At 33.7% G+C, this 22439-nt stretch overlaps 1 protein-coding gene across 4 annotated transcripts; it reads left to right on the top strand.

Moving 5' to 3' along the window:
- Window positions 1–216: 216 nt before the first annotated feature.
- On the top strand, window positions 217–22433 carry LOC138336246 (putative helicase MOV-10). 4 transcript variants are annotated; one of them, XM_069285649.1, is made up of 18 exons: window positions 221–308; window positions 1500–1602; window positions 2724–3337; window positions 3639–3883; window positions 5184–5418; window positions 6229–6372; window positions 6997–7159; window positions 7919–8070; window positions 8982–9164; window positions 9883–10030; window positions 10442–10603; window positions 10743–10846; window positions 10966–11174; window positions 12089–12498; window positions 13165–13341; window positions 13849–13937; window positions 14307–14422; window positions 17112–22433. In XM_069285649.1, exons 3-18 carry the CDS (start codon window positions 2724–2726, stop codon window positions 17186–17188), a joined length of 3228 nt encoding a protein of 1075 aa, XP_069141750.1. In that variant the 5' UTR covers window positions 221–308; window positions 1500–1602; the 3' UTR covers window positions 17189–22433. The 4 variants fall into 4 exon arrangements, with proteins under 4 accessions (XP_069141749.1, XP_069141750.1, XP_069141748.1 ...); XM_069285648.1 differs by lacking the exon at window positions 1500–1602 and having other exon boundaries at window positions 217–308; window positions 17112–22432; XM_069285647.1 differs by lacking the exons at window positions 221–308; window positions 1500–1602 and adding an exon at window positions 449–510.
- Window positions 22434–22439: the final 6 nt, after the last annotated feature.

Genomic DNA, 22439 nt, shown 5'->3' with positions numbered 1-22439 from the left:
CTGAAAAATGGCAACTGAAATTCAATGCCAGTAAATGTAAATGTAAACAGTACAGGGATCTGAGAATTAGTTATAGATCATATAATCATCAACCCACCAGAGTGCACAAAGAGCATTTTTAGACGTTTTAGATTAAAAAAGGATAAAAATCATACTCTACATGTTATATAGTAGAGGTAGCTAGTGCGCATGCCGCTACAATAGAAGGGACGTTACTCTTACACGAAATGGAACTCTCCTGTGTCTGAACCGCGGGAGATTGCACAACAAGATGATGACAACGTGGTTTGTTACCTAATCTAGTGAATGTAAGTTTATTTAACACTTTTCTTTCACAAACATTGTATTAATTGTATATATGTAATCAAAGATTTACTCTTAGGGTTAAATCTGGTCATGATCCAGCTAGAATAGCTTCTTTGCTAAGTATCGGGAAATACAAGTTTTACTTTCAGTTTCGATTTGTAATAAAGGAAAAAGCATATACCAGATTTCAGTTGCGATTTCATGGTAAAGTATGTAAAGTAATGCAGCATGTCATTATCTAATGATATTATATACATTGTTTGATTATGTTTAGTTGTAATTAATATATTATGAAAATAAAAAAAAAAATACATGTACATGTATGTATAAAATGTACAATATTATAAAAGTATCAGTATAGTACAACGTACGCCATGTACCTACTGGATATCATCATGGCATATGTTGTCTAATTGCTAATTAGTAAGATATTCAGATATAAGCTCAATGCTACTAAAAAGTCTTTGTAGTAGATCCTGGACAAGGTCTTGATAGGATACGATATTGACAACATGTATTTTAAATCTTAAATACAACCAATGAGTTCATGAAATGACATTAGCTGCTCAGGACTTTGAATAAGCTTATGTAATCAAGTCACCAACTATTCACATGTGCTTTCAATGAATATGATATTAACACTACTCAATATTTCCACACACAATTTTACGAATGCAACCTTCCACCATAGTAGATTTTATAATTTATAACGATATGCAAATGACTGTTAATTATATACTGGGTACATTAATTTGTAATTCTAGGAACAATTTGGCATATATCAAACTACAGCCTATCCATATCATGTATGATATCTAAAGAAGTATTAAACTTTTAAATTTCAGTTTCATATATATTATGATTTGTAGATTTTTAATGTATCCTAGATTCATTATATGTTGCTGTATTTTTTTGTTTTTATCTATGTATCTAAGAAAAGAATAAAATTGAGCGCAGTGTTCGAGGAATGGGTGGGATTGTAAGATCTAGAAATGATTGAGATAGTCTTATTAATACTAGTAAAACAATCAAAACAAAAAAAGAAAGACTCAGATATCAACTGCTATTTTGTAAGCATTTTTTAGATATACAAGTATCTGCATATGATTATTCAATGAATAGAACTGTTTTTCATATGAAAGAGACTCTTGTTGGCCTATTAAATCTTGACAAAGAAAAAACTGTTGAAACAGGTACATGGGTAGCCATTTCCTATGAAGATGACTGGTACCCTGGTGAAGTGTTAAGTATTGAGGATAGTGATGTTTACAAAGTCAAGTTTTTGGCTAGGAAAAAGTAAGGTGCAGTTACATTTATTTGACCAGAAATTGATGATGTTCAATATGTAGGAAAAAAGTTTGTTGTATTTTCAAATTTTGACATCCTCCCTTTTCAGGGTTTAAGGTTCTTGATCATTCCTGATGTTGATGAAATAAATTTGAAGCACAGACAATTTGTTGCAAAATATTTCTCTTAATATTTTAAATAAATGAAAGAAAATTGTTTACAGTACAAGTTTAACTCATGAACTACATAAAAAGGTATTAACTTTACAAGCACACAAAATTTTATACAGATCTGTTGAGAAATTTTGAAGTTATATAAATTACGCATATTAATTAGGTAGATTTTGTCGATTATTCGGGTTTGGACATAACTCTGAACAATAAACTTCAAATAATGCACTGAAAATCTGATAAATTGATATTTCTGTGTACTAATATCATAAAAAGGTATTAACTTTACGAGCACACAAAATTTTATACTGATCTGTTGAGAAATTTTGAAGTTATATCAATTTCGCATATTAATTAGGTAGATTTTGTCGATTTTTTGGGTTTTGACAGAATTCTGAACAATAAAATTCAAATTATGTAATGAAAATATGATATATCCATATTTCACTGTCCTAATATCATAAAATGTTATTAATTTTACAAGCACACAAAATTTCATACAGATTAGTTGAGAAATTTTGAAGTTACATCAATTATGCATATTAATTAGATGGACTTATATGCCATATTTTCAGCTTGGCTCGGTAAATAATTGCTCATGGAGCATACTTTACGTCCATATAATTTTTCTATTTTTAGAATAAAGAAGTTTATGTTTGAGAGACTTATTGACCAAAGTTTGTTAAATGTTTGATTTGATGTTTTCGATAATTTCTCATGAAAATAAAGATTTTATGAGAGTTTGAAAAGTGGGTTTTGTTCCTTTTTCACCTAATGTAATCGAAATTGTCCGAAAAATTGTCATATTTTCCGAACTTCAAATACTGATAACTTTTGATGCATAAAAGATATTTTAAAAATTTAAAAAATGCTAAGTTCAATGTACACTTTCATTATATGCTAAAAAAAAGACAGCAATTATTCTTTAAAAAATTCATGTGGCATACCTACTATGTTCAGATGGCTGCCAAGAACAAGCAGAAGCCTGGGCCGTTGTATAGGCCTTATGAAATGGTAATCGGGAATGATTTCCTGCGTTTCCTGGAGACACAGAATCAAAAGCTTGATGGCATGACAAGGACGGAGCTTCAGAGAATCTATGATACAGACTATGTCAAATATCGCTCTCAGATTCACCCCAGAGAAACGTCAGTGCCAGGGTTTAATAAAATTTATAAGACTCTTGTGGATAACTTTGTGGTGCATCTTGAAGGTAATGTACTTCATCAAATTCATTCCGAGGTTGCAAAGGAGTATACCTTTGTTAATAAAGTGCCAAGAGATGACAGTGCAGGTGCAAAACCAAAGAAGAAAAAACAAGGAATGTTACTCGCAGTAGACCAACATGTCACATTTAATAAACCTCCCACGGCAGTTTCTGAGGCTCTCATTGCATCCAGGCCTACTTACATCCCACCACTTTTTAATATGCCCAAATATGTGTCTTATGTGAATGAAGCCTATACATGTTTGCCTTGTGAAGCTAAGTGTACATCTCTCGGGGAACTTCGTCGCCATCTCGAAGGTCGTCGTCACAGACTTAGTGTAATTACAATGAAACTAAAGAAAGAACGGTAAGTTTGACATCAAACCAAAAATGGAAGATATTAGTTAATCAAACATGTTTGAAACTCTTTTTGATTTCATGGTTCTGCAAAGAAGATCAGATAATTTGATATTTTTACCATCGGTCAAAGATGTTTGAAACTCTTTGTGCTTTGTGGAACTCAGATAAGAAGATTTTGATAATTTGATTTTTATGAGCTGATCAACCTATTGATTTCGGCTATTACGACTTTTTTTTTTCCCTGGGTGAAAGTAAACTTTATAGACAAGTTTGACTCTAAATGCATTTTATCTGATTTTGTTTTGAAGGGCACAACTGATTCAAGACAAAAATAACATTGAGATTGTGGCAGACTGTGATAATAGGAACGGTACATATTTCATGGACCTCAAGGAAGGAGTAGAAGCGACCATCAACATCACCATTAAAAACAATTCCTCAACAGACATAATAGAACTGGTCCACTGTGAAATGCTGAAAAGGATTCGTGTGTTTACATTGCATGATGAAAAAAATGTCACAGAACAACAGAACAAAGTCACCATTCTACCATGTAAGTTGACTATTGTAATTCAGCAAACAAATTTAATTTGGAAACTTTGAAATAATTCAGAATGTTTTCATGTTGCTGTAAACCTACTTTTTTTAACTCTGAATTTCTGTATTTCATTACAAATAATACCTGGCACCAAGGGAAGAGGTCTTATTGGCCAGATAGCATCAATGATAGGTAATGTTCAATATAGGGATTTTGAGAAAATAAAATGCCCTTAATGGTGCTGTTTGAGTACAATAAATCCGGCTTTCCAGTGATTGTGGTGTTATGAATATCGGAAAATGGCACTAATTGTAACTCAAAATTTAAATTCATATTACTGTACACTTTTTGACGTCACTGAAATTATTTTTGTAAGAAGAATTCAATATGTGAAAGTTATATATTTAGTTTCCCATTCATTAAAGTTGGTTAGTGTCCATTTATCCTATTAATCTGAATTTTATTTATAGTTGATGATGGTTCACTACTTTAATAACTGTTCTAAGCATACGTCCAAGTTGCTGTGTCTGTATGAAAAATTTATCCTTGATACTTTCTTTGAAGGATTAGAACTTGAATATGAATAAACCAAGTATAGCCCTATGTATTATATATATGTACAATAAGCTATCATAATACCACATTTAGTTTTTAAAGCTTAGAACAGCAACAATAACATGATCAAAATAATTTACAGACTTTGAATTGACTGTAATAACTTTTCGTATGGTTTAACTATACATTTAGATATCTCCTTTCTGTTGTTTAACTATATATTTAGATATCTCTTTTCTGTTGTTTAACTATACATTTAGATATCTCTTTTCTGTTGTTTAACTATACATTTAGATATCTCTTTTCTGCTGTTTAACTATACATTTAGATATCTTTTTCTGTTGTTTAACTATACATTTAGATATCTCTTTTCTGCTGTTTAACTATACATTTAGATATCTCTTTTCTGTTGTTTAACTATACATTTAGATATCTCTGTTCTGTTGTTTAACTATACATTTAGATATCTCTTTTCTGTTGTTTAACTATGCATTTAGATATCTCTTTTCTGTTGTTTAACTATACATTTAGATATCTCTTTTCTGCTGTTTAACTATACATTTAGATATCTCTGTTCTGTTGTTTAACTATACATTTAGATATCTCTTTTCTGTTGTTTAACTATACATTTAGATATCTCTTTTCTGCTGTTTAACTATACATTTAGATATCTCTTTTCTGTTGTTTAACTATACATTTAGATATCTCTGTTCTGTTGTTTAACTATACATTTAGATATCTCTGTTCTGTTGTTTAACAGTCTCCCACTATAAGATAAGGATAAGAGCTTTGGCTAAGAATGTCGGGAACTATCATACTCCACTTGGTTTCCATTTTGACTACGCCGGACAGGAATTCCACATCGTCAAGTTCATCCACGCCAAATGTAAAAACGCTATAACGGAACAGGTGAAGTCGTCCAAGCCATACAAACGTCCACAGCAGGCGTCACGGAGGGAAGCGAGGGAGATTGTGGAGGGATATCCACTACCAAAGTAAGAATAGGCTCACTATTTAGTCTTGTGCATCTAGTCCTCTAAACCTGTCTACATTATTAGGCTTTTTTATTATTATTTTTTTGCCTAATACATAAAATAATGTATATAGTCTATATTTTAGGCAAAATAAATTAATCAAAAAAGCCTTATAATATAGGTAGGTTTAGCATACTATTGTGCATCATGTGGGATGTTAGCTGCAATCTGAAGTATTAGAGCGTAATCGAAGATATGGTTGTAATTAAATTGGCTTTGTATGGTCGATGTTTTATTTTAGAATGGAGCCATGCTTGCCAAGTGGTTAAAGTGAATAGTCGGGCAAAGAATTTCAGTCTAAATGCGTTCATTGGCCTTCCAAAAGTTCTGACATATTAATACGACGGTCAAGTTCTGCTTAGTTTCCCAGTTCTGACCATTAAAGTAAAGAAAAGTTGAAAGCATCGAAAGCGAGGCTGTGTAGAAATGTAACCACGGACATAGTGAGCCGGGAGGACGTTTTAGAATTCCCATACTTTAAATTAATTTCTTCGTACGCAGACAGGTTTTGACGAGAGATTTTATTTTTCCATTTCATAAGAAATCATACTGGATACATGTACATTCACACCATTTTTACCGACTTTAGCCATCCTTGCCCGACTGTTCACTTTAAGGTGATCTGAGTGACATACTGTAAAACAACTTTATTGTTAGATTTGTTAGATGCTAGAAGGCGAGTCGCAACTGTATCATTATGTACAATTAAAATCTGCTACATTATACAAATGTATGTATATAAATATTAAAGCCTAATTTACTACCTTTTAGATGGAGTGGAGACAACCTACCAAAGAAATTACCTCTACAAAGATACCGCATTCCAGACTCTCTCAGGAAAATCATCAACCGGGGCCTCAATCTCAGCCCTGAGAAATACAACGAGGCCGATAGGAAGGAACTGACAGCACTCAAGTTAGTTTTAACTTATGTAACAGCATTCACTTTTGATTTGCTCTAAGGCCAAAAAAATATATGCGTGTTTTAGCTAGGTTACATGACTGAAAAAAATAGGGTAAGTCGGTCGGGATTTTTCCCTGTGAAATATATATGTAGTAGGAGAGAAAAAAGTAAACATTTAGTACTCTACCAATTAAAGAACTTGGTCGCCGGTAAATGACCAGATCCACAATTGTTACATGTACATGGATGCATACCCATTAAACTATTAAGACATTTATCTTTGCAGGGGTAATCATCTAAATAGTTTTGTGGAAAAACATCATTTATCTAAATTTTATTTTGGAAATACTGTATTCGACCCAAGGAAAAATGAAGGTTCGCTTATAAATAATAGGACCAAATTTGGGCTAACATTTTGCAAAATTAATGCACTGAGGGGTGGGGCACTTATTGGATGGATATACAGTACAGTAATAGAAATGTGTATATAAACTATATATGATTTTAATAGACTGGTTGTTATGATAACCAAGTTCATGTTACAAAAGACATCTCATTAACATACATGTTACCTTGCAAGGTTATTTTGCTTGATACTTAGGCTGATATTTGTTTAATACCTGATTTATCTTGCAGGGATGTCCTTGAGAAGCCTCTGAATTTTGAAATCTACGAAAAGAGGTTTTGCGCATTGAACCACTTTGAGGAGACCCAGATGGAAGTTGATATTCGTAAATACGACATGGAAGGTGTCCCGATGACAGAATGTCAAACCAACCGCAGACTTCTGATGTTGGAGGTAGATGTAGCAAATTATCTCCCTTTACATAAACATACATACCTATGTTTGGAGATTTGTATCACAAATTGTCTCTATTCCCATATAACAACTGTCTTTTCACAGATTTGAATTAGATGTGACAAGTTATCTCCCCTTTAAATAATTGCATATAGACTTTGAAGCTCGGTATCAACACCAGCTTTATATTGCATTCAAATAATTGCACACTTCATGTAGGCATTGCAAATTATCACCCCTATCTAGATATAATGAAACCTACCTTAGCGATCACCTCTGTATAAGGACCACTTCCTTAACAAGACATTTTAGGATCCCAAATGAGCAATTTCAACACATTTCAACCTGTGTTGTAAGATCACCTATCTTTAAAGACTATTTTCCCTAATTGGGTGTTTTTTATATGCAGGTTTGATTGCGTGTTGTTATGTGTTGGCAGGAGAAAAGGTTTCTTTTATACCTTCATATATTGCACTATATATATACATTGTAAGTGTTGTGTAATAAAGTGTGTAACAAATTATCTCCCTTTATATCATATAATGAGTCCTGCATGATTGACATTGTGATGAGATGTAAAGTGTACCTGGTATTTTTACACATATTTAAAGTGCATCACTATGTTTATTCCTGGACCTGACTTACAGCAAATTATATTCCCTGTCATCAGATATTGACTCGAGTCCTGCATGATGAATATTGTCATGAGTACAGTGTTCTGAGAACAACCCACTTATGTCGTCTTTGCTTTTGTAACAGGTACCAGGTTTGTCAGAGAACCGTCCGTCTGTGCTGAGAGGTGATTGGTTGTATGTGAGAATCTGTGTCGAAGGAGGCTCAGCTGACAGAGAGTATCAAGGTTACGTCCACGATGTCCAACAGAACCAAGTGGCCTTGGGATTTAATAAAAAGTAGGTTGAAGAACCAGGAAGTTACATGTATATCAGACATTTATATCTAAATCAAACACTTTAATTATAATTAACAGAAAGTTTACCATTCCAAATTCAAATGAATAAGCTCTGTATTTAGGAAAAAATTGTCATAAAATAAGTGCATGACTGTATACAGATTCACACACAATCAACATATTTCAAAATATGTGAGAATTTGTTTTTGAAATAATAGAAAGTGAAATAAGGGATTTGATCAATTAATAAGCCAAATATTTGAATAAAAAAAAATCTTTATGGTTTAGATTGCAATGTTTGTGAAGACAAGAACATACTTTTTAGAAACCATATTTCTCTTTGTCACTAGTCTGGGATTAAGACTGTACAGTTTAACTTGTCTAAACCAGCCCTTGTCTACTCTTGATTCTGTATATTGTGGCGTACTTGTATGGAATTTCCTTCTTGATTTATAGTAATTTAAACCTACATAAACTGAAAACCTCAACATACAGGTCAAAATTTCTGGTCCTGGTGACACTTGGTTTCTTGACAAGTTACAATATTAGTAAACAGAACACCTATGGCCTAATTGACCTATCACCAGGTGTGATATAGCCACGCCTTGTACCCTCAAACGTACGTGTACCTATTCAATGTCTGAGCAAACATTGTAGCATATACAATACAAAATGCAAAGTCATGTGCTGTTTGATTGACAACTGACGATTCGTCAATTAGCCAGTTCGTTGCCCTGGCCTCGATTTCTTGAAACAAACTTTTAGTCAAAAACTGACTTAAGTTATAAATTTTCATATAAGTTTCATAAGGAGAGAAACTTTTAAAAGTTTGTTAAGTCTGCACTTTTGTTTTCGAGAAATTGAGGTCTGAACCAGTACCAATTTACGAAATATACTTTACCATTTCTCTAGGCTGATGGATAAGTATGTCAGAGGCATGAAGTTCAATGTTCGATTCGTCTTTAATCGTCTACCACTACGACTACAACAGAGGGCTGTAACCTTAGCCAGAGATGAGGGACTCGATGACGTCTTATTTCCAAAGCCAGCGACCATATGTAGCCGGAGCATGAATATCATTCCCCTACCACTCGTGTAAGCTAAATGTCATTTACCAATTGAAAATAAAGGGGGGTGGGGGAGAGGGGGGGGGCAACTACCATGATATTCTGCTACTGTAAATAAGACCCCCTACCTACAAGCAAAGGAAGACCGTACATTCTGATCTACCAGTTACTTCACTTCATTTCATTTTGTCAGTATAACTCTGGGCTGTTTTGTTTATTCAGAACAACCGGTTGGACCGTTTGTTAAAGTCATTATTTCTTGTATAAATCCTGACAGACCTGCAGTTTTTGATACAGGCCTGTGAGGGCTTTGTCAAGGCTCGTCTGAAAACATTTTAAAATCACCAGGTCTGTCTTTAATCCATAAACGAACAACTTGGTCCAACCAGTCAAACTGTATATTAAATCGAAAACAGCCCAAGTCTGGAAAAAAAGGGAAGTAACTCTGGAAGATTGAAAGAAAACAAACCTATTTCTATTTTTATAAAAAGGCGTTTACAGCTGATTTATTAGCTGATAATAATGTCTTGTTTAGTATGGAACTGGATTTTCACGACTTCTTGAACCTCTAACATCCTTAGAGATTATTCAAGTTACTGTAAAATCTATGATAGCACACAATTCTTGCCATCAAGAGCAGGCAACTCAGCAATATTCAAATACAGCCCTACAGAAACTTGCTATTATGAAGTATTTTGGCTTGATTTTTCTTAGAAAATTTTTACAGAATTTTGTATGCCTTGTAGATTTTATAACAAGGAATTGGAGAGTAATGACGAGCAGAAGCTGGCTATCCAGGAAATTGTTTCGGGAATATCCCGACCAGCTCCGTACTTAGTGTTTGGTCCACCTGGGACGGGTAAAACCGTCACCATTGTTGAAGCCATGATGCAGGTACGTGGTTGTCTCTCTTACTCAAGTTAATGGTAATGAGACTAGAAGATTGAATTGTAACCGGTGTCAGAGCAAATTTGTCTCCCCCATCAAATTTTTTTGGGGGGGATACTTTTGATATAACACCGGGGTTTAAAAATTTTGTGAAATGGCTATCAGGGTACATGTATATAAAGTTCATCCATTTGTCAATATTACGCAGATCAAATTTTCATGACCATATATATATATAGCAATATCCTGCTAAACCACAAAATATCAACTCCGCCAAAATAACTGGCTACTATTATACAGCAACTAAAGTGTACCAATTGTGTATTGATTATGTGTGATATGATAAGCCATGTCTATGTTTTAACTTTCAATACAAACACATATTTATTTTTGCATTATGATTGTATGAATTTACAGATATGGAAAAATTTAAAGAAGTGTCGTATTCTGGCGTGTGCCCCTTCCAACAGCGCTGCTGATCTCATTGGTACTCGCCTGCTCAAAAAAATCCCAAAAACAGATATCATTAGACTGAACGCTTTCTCAAGGTCATGGGATCCAATTCCAAGTGATATCAAGGTCAGAACTCTGATAATTTCGTCTTTTTAATTGTTATAAAGACCAGACGGTATCTATGACAATAGCTTATTCAACATGCTTAACACTTTTCATTGGACGTGTGTTACAGACTGTAATTTATGACTTCTATTTGTTGCAGTCTGTGAGTAACTATGACCGAAGCACACAGCAGTATTTCTACCCAGGTCAAGATGATCTAAAGCAATACAAGATCATCATATGTACACTGGTCACTGCTGGCAGGTAGATATTCAGTTTTATCACATACAATTTTGTCATATTGTTTCGCCGTCTTCAAACTCTGATTTTACTTTATTGTTTCTGTCAAGACATCAACTAAGAATGTCCGATTGAACTTTCAGACTGGTATCTGCTAATTTTGACTCTTGCACGTTTTCCCACATCTTTGTGGACGAGTCTGGCCATGCTGTAGAGCCTGAATGCATCATTCCACTGGCCGGAATCTTGACTGCTGACCCACAGTTAGAATGCGGACAAGTGGTACTGGCCGGCGATCCAGAACAACTCGGACCGATCCTTAGGTCACCTTTCGCCATCCAATATGGACTTGGTGAGTAGAACTGCTCATTTAATTTTCCTTCAATTCAAATATTGATTCCATTCCTATATGCATAATATGTTGTATTCTTTATATTAAGGGTTTGTGGTGGAAGTTAGCCCTTCTGGACAATACTTCTACAACAATAATTATGAAGTTAGCAATATATGAAGAGGTACTTTGAAATCATTAATTTTCGTGGGGGGTTAATTTTTGGTGGATTTCGTTTTTGGATGAAAATCAACGAATTTACATCCCTATGAAAATTGATCTTTTCAATGAATGCATTCTTAAGATGATTAGTAACTTGCTGCATAGTTTTTTTTCAGGAAGTAGAATAACAAGTTCCAAGTCGGAGAGTATTGTTCGAACAAAGATAGTTTTCAAAATTTGGTAGACTATATCTACATGTACCAAGTTAGAACGAATAACTAATTGAAGCAATCATGAAACTATCAATGTGACACGATATTTGTTTCCTGGCTCCGATTTCTCGAAACAGTTGTGCAGAATTATTGCAGAATTATTCTCCTTATGTAACTTATATGAAAACTTTAGACTTAAGTCAGTTTTGGACTTAAGTTTGTTTCGAGAAATTGGGGCCTGGACACATTTGTAAAAACACTAGTTGGGTACCGAATCTAGCTTGTAATTTTAACTGTGTTGTGTGGTAGAGCTTACTTCGGCTCGAGCGATCACACAGTTCAAGTTACAGCGTCGACTCTGTCTTTTTAACTGTAATGTGTAAGGTTTCCTCCTTGGATTTAAGACACAACGAAATTGTAAATATTCATAATCCATGAAAATTGAGCCCAATGAAAATAAATGATTTCACAGTGATTGGGATGACAAAGGAAAAACCACGATCCGGGGAAATAGTTGTTTAGATTTGGTTTTAAAACTTTTAATTTTTCTAACTGTTCTAGGTGAGTCATTGTTGCAGCGCTACATGACAAAGTGTGAAGTGTACAAGAGAGGCGCTATAAACACTGGGAGTTATGATACCAGAATCATCACAAAACTACTGAGAAACTACCGCTCACATCCAGCTATCCTCAAACTTCCAAATGATCTTTTCTACCAAGGAGAGTTGAAGTGCTGCGCTGATGTTGGTAAGAGAGAAACTTACTGTCGCTGGGAAGAACTTCCGAAGAAAAACTTCCCTGTTATTTTCCACGGGGTCATGGGTCAGGATGAGAGGGAGGAGAGGAGTCCATCGTTCTTCAATGCAGCAGAAGTGGACAAGGTTTGGACATATGTCCAGCTGCTATTACAGTACAAAAACTACAAATTGAACCCAAAAGATATTGGAATTATTTCCCCATACAGGAAGCAGGTATTGTTGTTAATTTATTTAAGATATTTTCCAAAAAGTAACTCTGGCAAAAGTTTATGGAGGATCACTATGAAGAATCTGATTTATATGCATTTAAGTATGAGCTCAGGCTTTTTATTTTTACATTTTAGTATAGTTGAATTGGTTTAAGTGCAAGTTTTATTGTTTTATGAAAATGTTAAAAAACAAATATAATAGTCATTAGACTGCTGTATAAATGCAAAAAATAAAAGTCACAAATACAAGTGAGCAATTCCAGCAGTATTTGCATCAAGTCACTACATGTAGTTGTACATGTGAGATGAAAAGTGATTCAGGTTCAATCTCTTACTTAGTTTGAATATTCAGAATACAGTTTATATAGAGTCATGTAAATCAACCATGCTTGAAAAGAGTGCTCACATTTACCATAAATTAATTATGAAATAAAATGATTGTATAAACAAGTTTTTAATAGATGGTTGAAAATTGATAATAGGTGGTTGGGGTCCACATGCCCTTGTGGTGACCAATATTTATTTCTGACAAAAACAGCCCGTTATAAACAAGGAAATAGATGGCTGTTTTTGCTGGCAACCGGCTTTTAACGAGAATCCTGCATAAACTCAATCAGTTGAAGATTGTTTATAAAAGAATCATACCCTCAACAAGCCGATGTATTTCCAGGTCCAGAAGATCCAGGCTATACTGAGGAAGAAGTCCATGACAGATATACGAGTAGGGTCTGTGGAGGAATTCCAAGGTCAGGAACGACTGGTCATCATTGTGTCCACTGTCCGCAGTAACCCAGAATATCTCTCCCTGGATGTTAAATACAAGCTGGGATTCCTGAAAAATGAAAAGGTTTGTCAAATTTAAGTTTGTGGATTTATCCAGGATATGTATAAAATGAAAAGGTTTGTCAAATTTAAGTTTGTGGATTTATCCAGGATATGTATAAAATGAAAAGGTTTGTCAAATTTAAGTTTGTGGATTTATTCAGGATATGTTTATGTAATAAGAGATTTGTCTTTCACACCCTGAGCTCCAGACAAGCCACTTACATACAACAACCTACATTTTGAAAAATCTAAACGTCAAAATGTTTTGCAAATAGAGATATCATTGTGTCAGGATGTCCTCGAATCCTAGTGTTACTTCACTGTTTAACAGTTAGTGATTCAATTGATGATTTCACAATAAATTTCGATCGAATGAAAAGCATAATGTTACACTACACTGCTGACATATTCAAAAATATTACATGGATATCGGACAGATTGTGTGATCATATTTTGTAATCCTTTTCATTGGAGAGTTTTCTTTTGTTTTGGGATTATTGTTTTAATATTTTCATTTTTGTGTGTGCAGAGATTCAACGTGACCTTGACTAGAGCTAAGGCCTTATTGATCGTCATTGGAAACCCTCAAACACTGTCACATGATCAGCATTGGAAAAGGTAAGGCAGTCACATGATCAGCATCAGAAAGGTAATCATACAAAACTGTCACACGACCTGGACATCAGTTAAAGAGTCTTAAACACTCTTACATATGGTCAGTGTTCAAACAATTACCCTCCAATCACTCACAATTTAGCACTGCCATATAAAAAGTATATTTCCAGTACAGTCATCAGATCAGCACTAAATGATCTGCATTTGAATAATTTTATCCCATACTACAGTAACATGATCAACATTAAGAAGGAAATATTGACCTTCGTTTATTTTCACAAGACTAGGATTTGAATGTAAATCCAATGACAACAGTTCAGCAATGAGTTGCAAGATTCAAATGTGGCTCAATAAATTATGTGTACTTTTCAGCTTCATAGATTACTGCAAAGAAAACGGAGGATACACAGGTGTCCAGTGTGAACCTGAGGAGGAGGAGTTACAGGATATGGAGGAAAGGCTTCAACTGATGAAACTTTGGGACCAAGGTAAGAAAGGCTTCAACTGATGAAACTTTGGGACCAAGGTAAGAAAGGCTTCAACTGATGAAACTTTGGGACCAAGGTAAGAAAGGCTTCAACTGATGAAACTGTGGGACCAAGGTAAGAAAGGCTTCAACTGATGAAACTTTGGGACCAAGGTAAGAAAGGCTTCAACTAATGTAACTGTAGGACCAAGGTAAGAAAGGCTTCAACTGATGAAACTTTGGGACCAAGGTAAGAAAGGATTCAACTAATGTAACTGTAGGACCAAGGTAAGAAAGGCTTTAACTGATGAAATTTTGGCACCAAGGTAAGAAAGGCTTCAACTGATAAACGTTGGGACCAAGGTAAGAAAGGCTTTAACTGATGAAATTTTGGCACCAAGGTAAGAAAGGCTTCAACTGATGAAACTGTAGGACCAAGGTAAGAAAGGCTTCAACTGATGAAACTTTGGGACCAAGGTAAGAAAGGCTTTAACTGATGAAACTTTGGGACCAAGGTAAGAAAGGCTTCAACTGATGAAACTTTGGGACCAAGGTAAGAAAGGCTTCAACTGATGAAACTTTGGGACCAAGGTAAGAAAGGCTTTAACTGATAAAAACTTTGGGACTAAGGTAAGAAAGGCTTCAACTGATGAAACGTTGGGGACCAAGGTAAGACAGGCTTTAACTGATGAAACTTTGGGACCAAGGTAAGAAAGGCTTTAACTGATAAAACTTTGGGACTAAGGTAAGAAAGGCTTCAACTGATGAAACTTTGGGACCAAGGTAAGAAAGGATTCAACTAATGTAACTGTAGGACCAAGGTAAGAAAGGCTTTAACTGATGAAATTTTGGCACCAAGGTAAGAAAGGCTTCAACTGATAAACGTTGGGACCAAGGTAAGAAAGGCTTTAACTGATGAAATTTTGGCACCAAGGTAAGAAAGGCTTCAACTGATGAAACTGTAGGACCAAGGTAAGAAAGGCTTCAACTGATGAAACTTTGGGACCAAGGTAAGAAAGGCTTTAACTGATGAAACTTTGGGACCAAGGTAAGAAAGGCTTCAACTGATGAAACTTTGGGACCAAGGTAAGAAAGGCTTCAACTGATGAAACTTTGGGACCAAGGTAAGAAAGGCTTTAACTGATAAAACTTTGGGACTAAGGTAAGAAAGGCTTCAACTGATGAAACGTTGGGACCAAGGTAAGAAAGGCTTTAACTGATGAAATTGTAGGACCAAGGTAAGAAAGGCTTCAACTGATGAAACGTTGGGACCAAGGTAAGGAGGCTTCAACTAATGAAACTGTAGGACCAAGGTAAGAAAGGCTTCAACTGGTGAAACTTTGGGACCAAGGTAAGAAAGGCTTCAACTGATGAAATTTTGGGACCAAGGTAAGAAAGGCTTTAACTGATGAAATTTTGGGACCAAGGTAAGAAAGGCTTTAACTGATGAAATTGTAGGACCAAGGTAAGAAAGGCTTCAACTGATGAAACGTTGGGACCAAGGTAAGGAGGCTTCAACTAATGAAACTGTAGGACCAAGGTAAGAAAGGCTTCAACTGGTGAAACTTTGGGACCAAGGTAAGAAAGGCTTCAACTGATGAAATTTTGGGACCAAAGGTAAGAAAGGCTTTAACTGATGAAATTTTGGGACCAAGGTAAGAAAGGCTTTAACTGATGAAATTGTAGGACCAAGTAGAAAGTCTTCAACTGATGAAACGTTGGGACCAAGGTAAGAAAGGCTTCAACTGATGAAATTGTAGGACCAAGGTAAGAAAGGCTTTAACTGATGAAATTTTGGGACCAAGGTAAGAAAGGCTTCAACTGATGAAACGTTGGGACCAAGGTAAGAAAGGCTTCAACTGATTAAATTGTAGGACCAAGGTAAGAAAGGCTTCAACTGATGAAACTTTGGGACCAAGGTAAGAAAGGCTTCAACTGATGAAACTTTGGGACCAAGGTAAGAAAGGCTTTAACTGATGAAATTTTGGGACCAAGGTAAGAAAGGCTTCAACTGATGAAACGTTGGGACCAAGGTAAGAAAGGCTTCAACTGATGAAATTGTAGGACCAAGGTAAGAAAGGCTTCAACTGATGAAACTGTGGGACCAAGGTAAGAAAGGCTTCAACTGATGAAACTGTGGGTAAGAAAGTCTTCAACTGACGAGACTGTGGGAACAAGGAAAGAAAGTCTTCAACTGATGAAACTGTGGGACCAAGGTAAGAAAGGCTTCAACTGATAAAAACTGTGGGTAAGAAAGTCTTCAACTGATGAGACTGTGGGAACAAGGAAAGAAAGTCTTCAACTGATGAGACTGTGGGACCAAGATAAGAAAGGCTTTAACTGATGAAACTGTTGGACTAAGATAAGGACAGTTCTAAATGTTGAAACTGTGGGACCACGGTAAGAAAGGCTTCAATTGATCAAATTGATGGACCAAGGTAGGAACGGTACAAACGTCTAAATGATGAAACTGTGGGACCTAAGTACAAAAGGCTTCATCTGATGAAATATGTGACCATATATAAATCAACCATTTCTTTATACTTTCGCAATCAAAGGAATGTCTCGTGAAAATCGCTAAATATCATTCCCGCGAAAATAAACTGATATGCATCTAAAGTATATACTTTATATATAAAAATAAATAAATTACAATTCAAATAGTCTATATACCAGCCATATGTAACTGTATTCTAATCTACGACTTACAGAGGAAGTGGACAAAACAGCACAGTTTGTACAGGAGTATGGGATGAAAAACGACTCGGGAATGGCCAGGGACAAATAAATCACAATGTCCTAATCTCTCTGATATTACACTAAGTATTGCCTGTTACAGTTACTTGTAGGCTATGTTGTATGAGGTGTTTCTGATGAGAGATGGTAAATTCTACCAGAAAGTTAGCAATCTTGATACATCTATCAGGTTGATGTAGAATGGCAGCTAATGGAAAGATTTTTATTCTATTTTGGAAAGTTATGGAATTGAACATCAATATCTTTACATTTTATCACGATTTGTTTATACACCTGCAGCACTGTGATTATTGTAACAGTATATGTTAAAGGCCCACTAACCTTTCCAAAACTGCTTGTAATTTTTTAAATGGGAATGTAAATAGAGATCGATAATTTTGTAATGTCGTAAAAGTTTTTAACTTACTATTAATACTACACGTATCATCACCTTCTGTATAATTTGATTAATATAAATAATATGACAGTTTTCATAACGCGGTCGTCTTATGCTTCTCTGTGACTCTGCACTGTTATGATATATAACGAGGAAATCTTGCATAAATTTGATGTTTTTACCACATCTTAAACCATCAGTATATATTTTCTGATGTTATAAAGTTTTTAAGAAACCTTTATGATTCGCTCCGGAAAGGTAGTGGGCGTATAATTGGTAGATTCCTGAATAATAAAAATCGGGATCTATCACTACTAACCATTTTTTTTATAGTACTTGCATGCTAGAATAATATTTATGATCATCTCATCATGCGATTTACGGTTTTAAACCTCTAACTATATTTAAAGTTGAAGCAGATTTTGTAAATCATAATATCGCAAAATAGATTTGTTTAGTGTTGATTTAAAAAAAAATGAAAAAAAATGAAATGACCCATTTAGGTAGCGTCCAATGGCAATAAGATATACTGACATTGTGTAAAATTTTGTATATTAATGTTTTTACCTTTGAGATTTCATATGTTTACAGTAAGATTTTATATTTTTTATCCAATGAAATAGTTATACATTTTACCTGTTTAAAGAGAATTACTATTGAGGAATTATTTTAAGTCATAAGTCTCCAATATTTTAATGAACTTATTTGCTTGTGACACAATTGCTTTGCATATTACAGTTTATCTTCCCATGTGAGAAATGTCATCATTTTTGTTAGAGAGCATTTCGGCGCTTTCCCTCAAAATGTGATAGGTATGACGTACCAATCAATACGTATATGCATACAGAACATACCATTTATGATTGTGACTAAATGTGCCAGGGTTAAAGATACAGTCAAACCCAAGGGACAAAGGGAAATTGAGATGGTCGCTAAAACAGGTTTTATTGTTTATAAACATACGTATGTAATTTATGTATACATCGATATGTCAGTTGTGTGTTTTTTAATTTGAATAACTTGATCATCCTTCTTAGTTTTAAGTTGTATCTTTAGTTATAAGTTTAATGCATGGTTATATCCTTACTTACACTTTTAAGATTTTGAAAATATTTCTTAAAGATGTCATTTATAGCTAATTTGAGGCTTTAGCAATATAATTTGTTGACAAAGAATGAATTAAATTTATAAAATTCAGAGAAGAAATGATTTTTGCTGTGTTTGAATAACCTTTTTGGATTCTCAAACAAGCGCTATAATACTAAAATGATTTTGTTGCTTTCATAAAAATGTCCTAGAAAATTACATATTAGAAATATTTAATTGATAGATTAAATATAAGTATTGGTATACATTTTTTGTTGCTTTTATCACAACATCCTATTAAAATGAAAAAGAAATATACATGTATCATTAATTAAATATATTGTTTGGTGTATATTTTGACACTGAATTTATAATTGAAAATATTTTACCAAAATTTTTACCATTGCATGATGTTTTATGTAATAATTTTGTATTTTTTATTCCAAAATTACAAACATATAAATAAGTAGCGTTTCTTCATTCTTTTGAATTGCTTTATTCACTTAAATGATATTAATTTGATAAGAAGATTAGTAGTACAATGTATTTTTTGCTTTTGAAAACTTGGCGATATCATTCCTATTGACCATTTGTTAGTATTGCTGTAGTTATTATATAATAATACATAATTGAATCATCATTGCTTTAACTTAGATGTACATTTGGCTGTTATTTCTCATCATAGTACACAAAATAAGTAATGCCATATGAATTTTCCGATTATCATCAGGTTTTATCCTAAAAGTCCAGATTTTTTTTATACTTTTCAAGCCGAGTTTAATTTATCATGCCAATATTGTTTCAAACATTAAAGCAAAATGCCATGACAAAGTTTGTTTTCATGAAAATTTGTTATCTGATACAACCCATTAATCAATGGCCCACTTTCATCAGCTGCATTGTTTTAGTATAACAACACGTTCCTTACAACATGTAATTATATAAATCTGATGTTAGTACTTCAAAGTGTACATAGTGTAATAAATAGAGATTGTCATGCTTGTTGTTTTTTATATACAGTGATACACAAATATAATTCTACGTTATGATCATGACTTTGATATGTGTTCGTTATAAACGCATTTTACTGCACTTGTATAATGTTTGAAATTCCCATATGAAAATCAATTCCATTTCAATTTATTTTACAACAACACAGTTTGATCAATATTATATCTCAGTTCTATTTTATATGAGAGAAAATTGTTGCATGCATTATTTTTTATTGTAATAAAAATCTTTTATCTGAAATAATATTAATTTCTCCACCAAAATGTTTTATGTACATATTACGACATGCACCACAAAAACTTTTAGGGTAAAGTAATATATATATATATATGGAACATATGTGATTACATGTACCACGATATCATTTCTTTGTATTTACATCAGTATTCATAGGAACAGCACGCTCAAAAATGCAAAGATGCAAATAAACTACAGTAAAACATCCCCTTATATAAAAAAAATCCCTATACGGTTAAAAATGAAGTCATTCAACATTGCAAACATAACCTTTGTGTGATTATCATCTCTGGACATATCAAAAGAGACAAATGTATTGATATGCATCCTTTCTTTTTTAGTATACAATATTAATTATCGACCTAATTTCAGGTGGATACGGTGAGTTATCAACCCGAGTAAGTAATATATCCCGAGGCCAGAGGCCGAGGGTTATATCATTTTCGATGTAAACATAACGGTCTCTCTTTTACAGATTCATATCTATGTTGATTTACGCCTAAAGTATATAAAGAAATATTATTACAGAAGACCAATTGTTTTTAAATTAATTAATTATTAAGTGCTAACAACGTTAAAGAATTACAAAATACTGGTAAATTTATTCATTTTGCTTTTAAGACAAGGTCAGAAAAGTTAAAAAGTTGAGACATTTGGCTGGAATATCTATGGTATGAATCACTCTCGATCTCTTTTGTGATATCAATTGTATATTTTACATGATGTAGTTTGTACTGATGGACCGTAACGTCTACGGAAAAAATGAATTTGATTGAATTGAACCCTCGAAAATGATATAACCCTCGGCCTCCTGCCTCGGGATATATCACTTACTGGGGTTGATAACTCACCGTATCCACCTGAAAATAGGTCGATAATTGTATAATAACAACCACATCAAAATTTATTGATTAGGCAGCCACCATTACGTGTCATTAAAAGTTCCTTGCGTTAGAAATTATGAGTAACTTGCTTGAGAACATTTTCTTGTGCTCTTAGACGTTGTTATATGTTAACCACAAGTAGAGTAAATTAAGGCAAGCTATTTTAAGAATACCTGTTTTCCTCGTGTTTCTCTTAGTCCTTCCATTTCCAAAGATTTTATTTTTAGAATCAAAATAAAAATGAAACGTCAAATTGCCATTTTTATTTTATCATTAGAAAATAATAGTCCGCAGTATATGTTTCGTTATGCCATGAACGTCTAGTGACAACTCTGGCGATAATTTTCGTTAATGAAAAATTACCTAAATAATTAATTTTTGAACATATTTCATATCTTTAATTGTAAAGTAAATGAGTCTATGGTATTGTTTGAAACAAAACACAAATATTACTAACAATGACTCTTGGAAATTGCGATTGATATATCACATTGATAAATTATGATATTCATTTATTTAATGCAGAAGTGATGTGTATATATATCATGTACATGTACTGTATCTTTTATTATGGCATTTTCATTAATGTTTTCAATTGAACATGCTGTTTTTCGTAAATTTCATATTTCACTTTGAAAATTGTTTTGTTTTATGAAAATGTAATTTATGTAAATATTTTATTAAGAATAATGTTGTAAATGCCGATTGTTTTTAATGAAATTATTATTATTGAATCGTCCTCTATTTCTTCATTGACAGTAGAATCGATTTTGCTGTTATTTTCAGCAATTCAAAATCGTGATATAAAGAAGAAAAAACTTCAATGGATATTAATTGTGCTTGTTATGTAAAAATATTTTGTCTTGTGTTTACTTCATTCAAATAAATAGACAGGCGATTTGTTACAATTGTATGAATAATTACGTTCTCATTTAAAAGTCGTGTGATAGACATTTCTTCGTAGTTATTTCAGAACTGATTTTAAAACACTTCATATTCGCCTTAAGCGAAACCTACCATATGCTTACGTAAACAATTAACTGAAATTACAATTTTGTTTTTATACTGACAATCACAAACCGATTCATCATATCTCTTTTATATATTCCCGAAAAGTTCAACAAATTCTCATTGTTACATGTATGTGCCTTAACATTCACAGTAGCCATTTGTTTTGTTTTCCGCTTTTCTGTATGATCAATCCTAAGGCAGTTCTGCACTGGAATTCTTGATAAACTTCAATATCCATATGTACATGTTTTGTTACCATACATCAAAAATAGTGGCAGACAAACACAATTAGCCTGGTTTGGTTTGTTTAGGGTTACATCTTATTAACAGCCAGGGTCATTTACGGACATGCTAGGTTTGATGGTAGAAGAAAACCTGAGTATCTGGAAAAAACATTCACTGACCAGTGGTTAGTACCTGGAAACTGCGCCCCACATGGGATTCAAAGTCGCGACCCAGAGTGTGATATATCTGACGGGACATCTTCTCCATTTGGCCACCGCCTCCCACACTTAGCAAAATTGATACAAAATGTTATTGTTATCTTGATTGAGAATCTAGTCTGAAGATAAATATACTTGTTTCAGAAAAATTAGCAGACCAAGCATTGGAACGATCTCTCTTCATTCATCGATTCACCGTGTCAGATATATATATATATATATATATATACAAAA

This window comes from Argopecten irradians, chromosome 12 (genome assembly GCF_041381155.1).
Source record: "Argopecten irradians isolate NY chromosome 12, Ai_NY, whole genome shotgun sequence".
NCBI lineage: Eukaryota > Metazoa > Mollusca > Bivalvia > Pectinida > Pectinidae > Argopecten > Argopecten irradians.
This window is presented reverse-complemented; position numbering and strand designations above follow the sequence as displayed.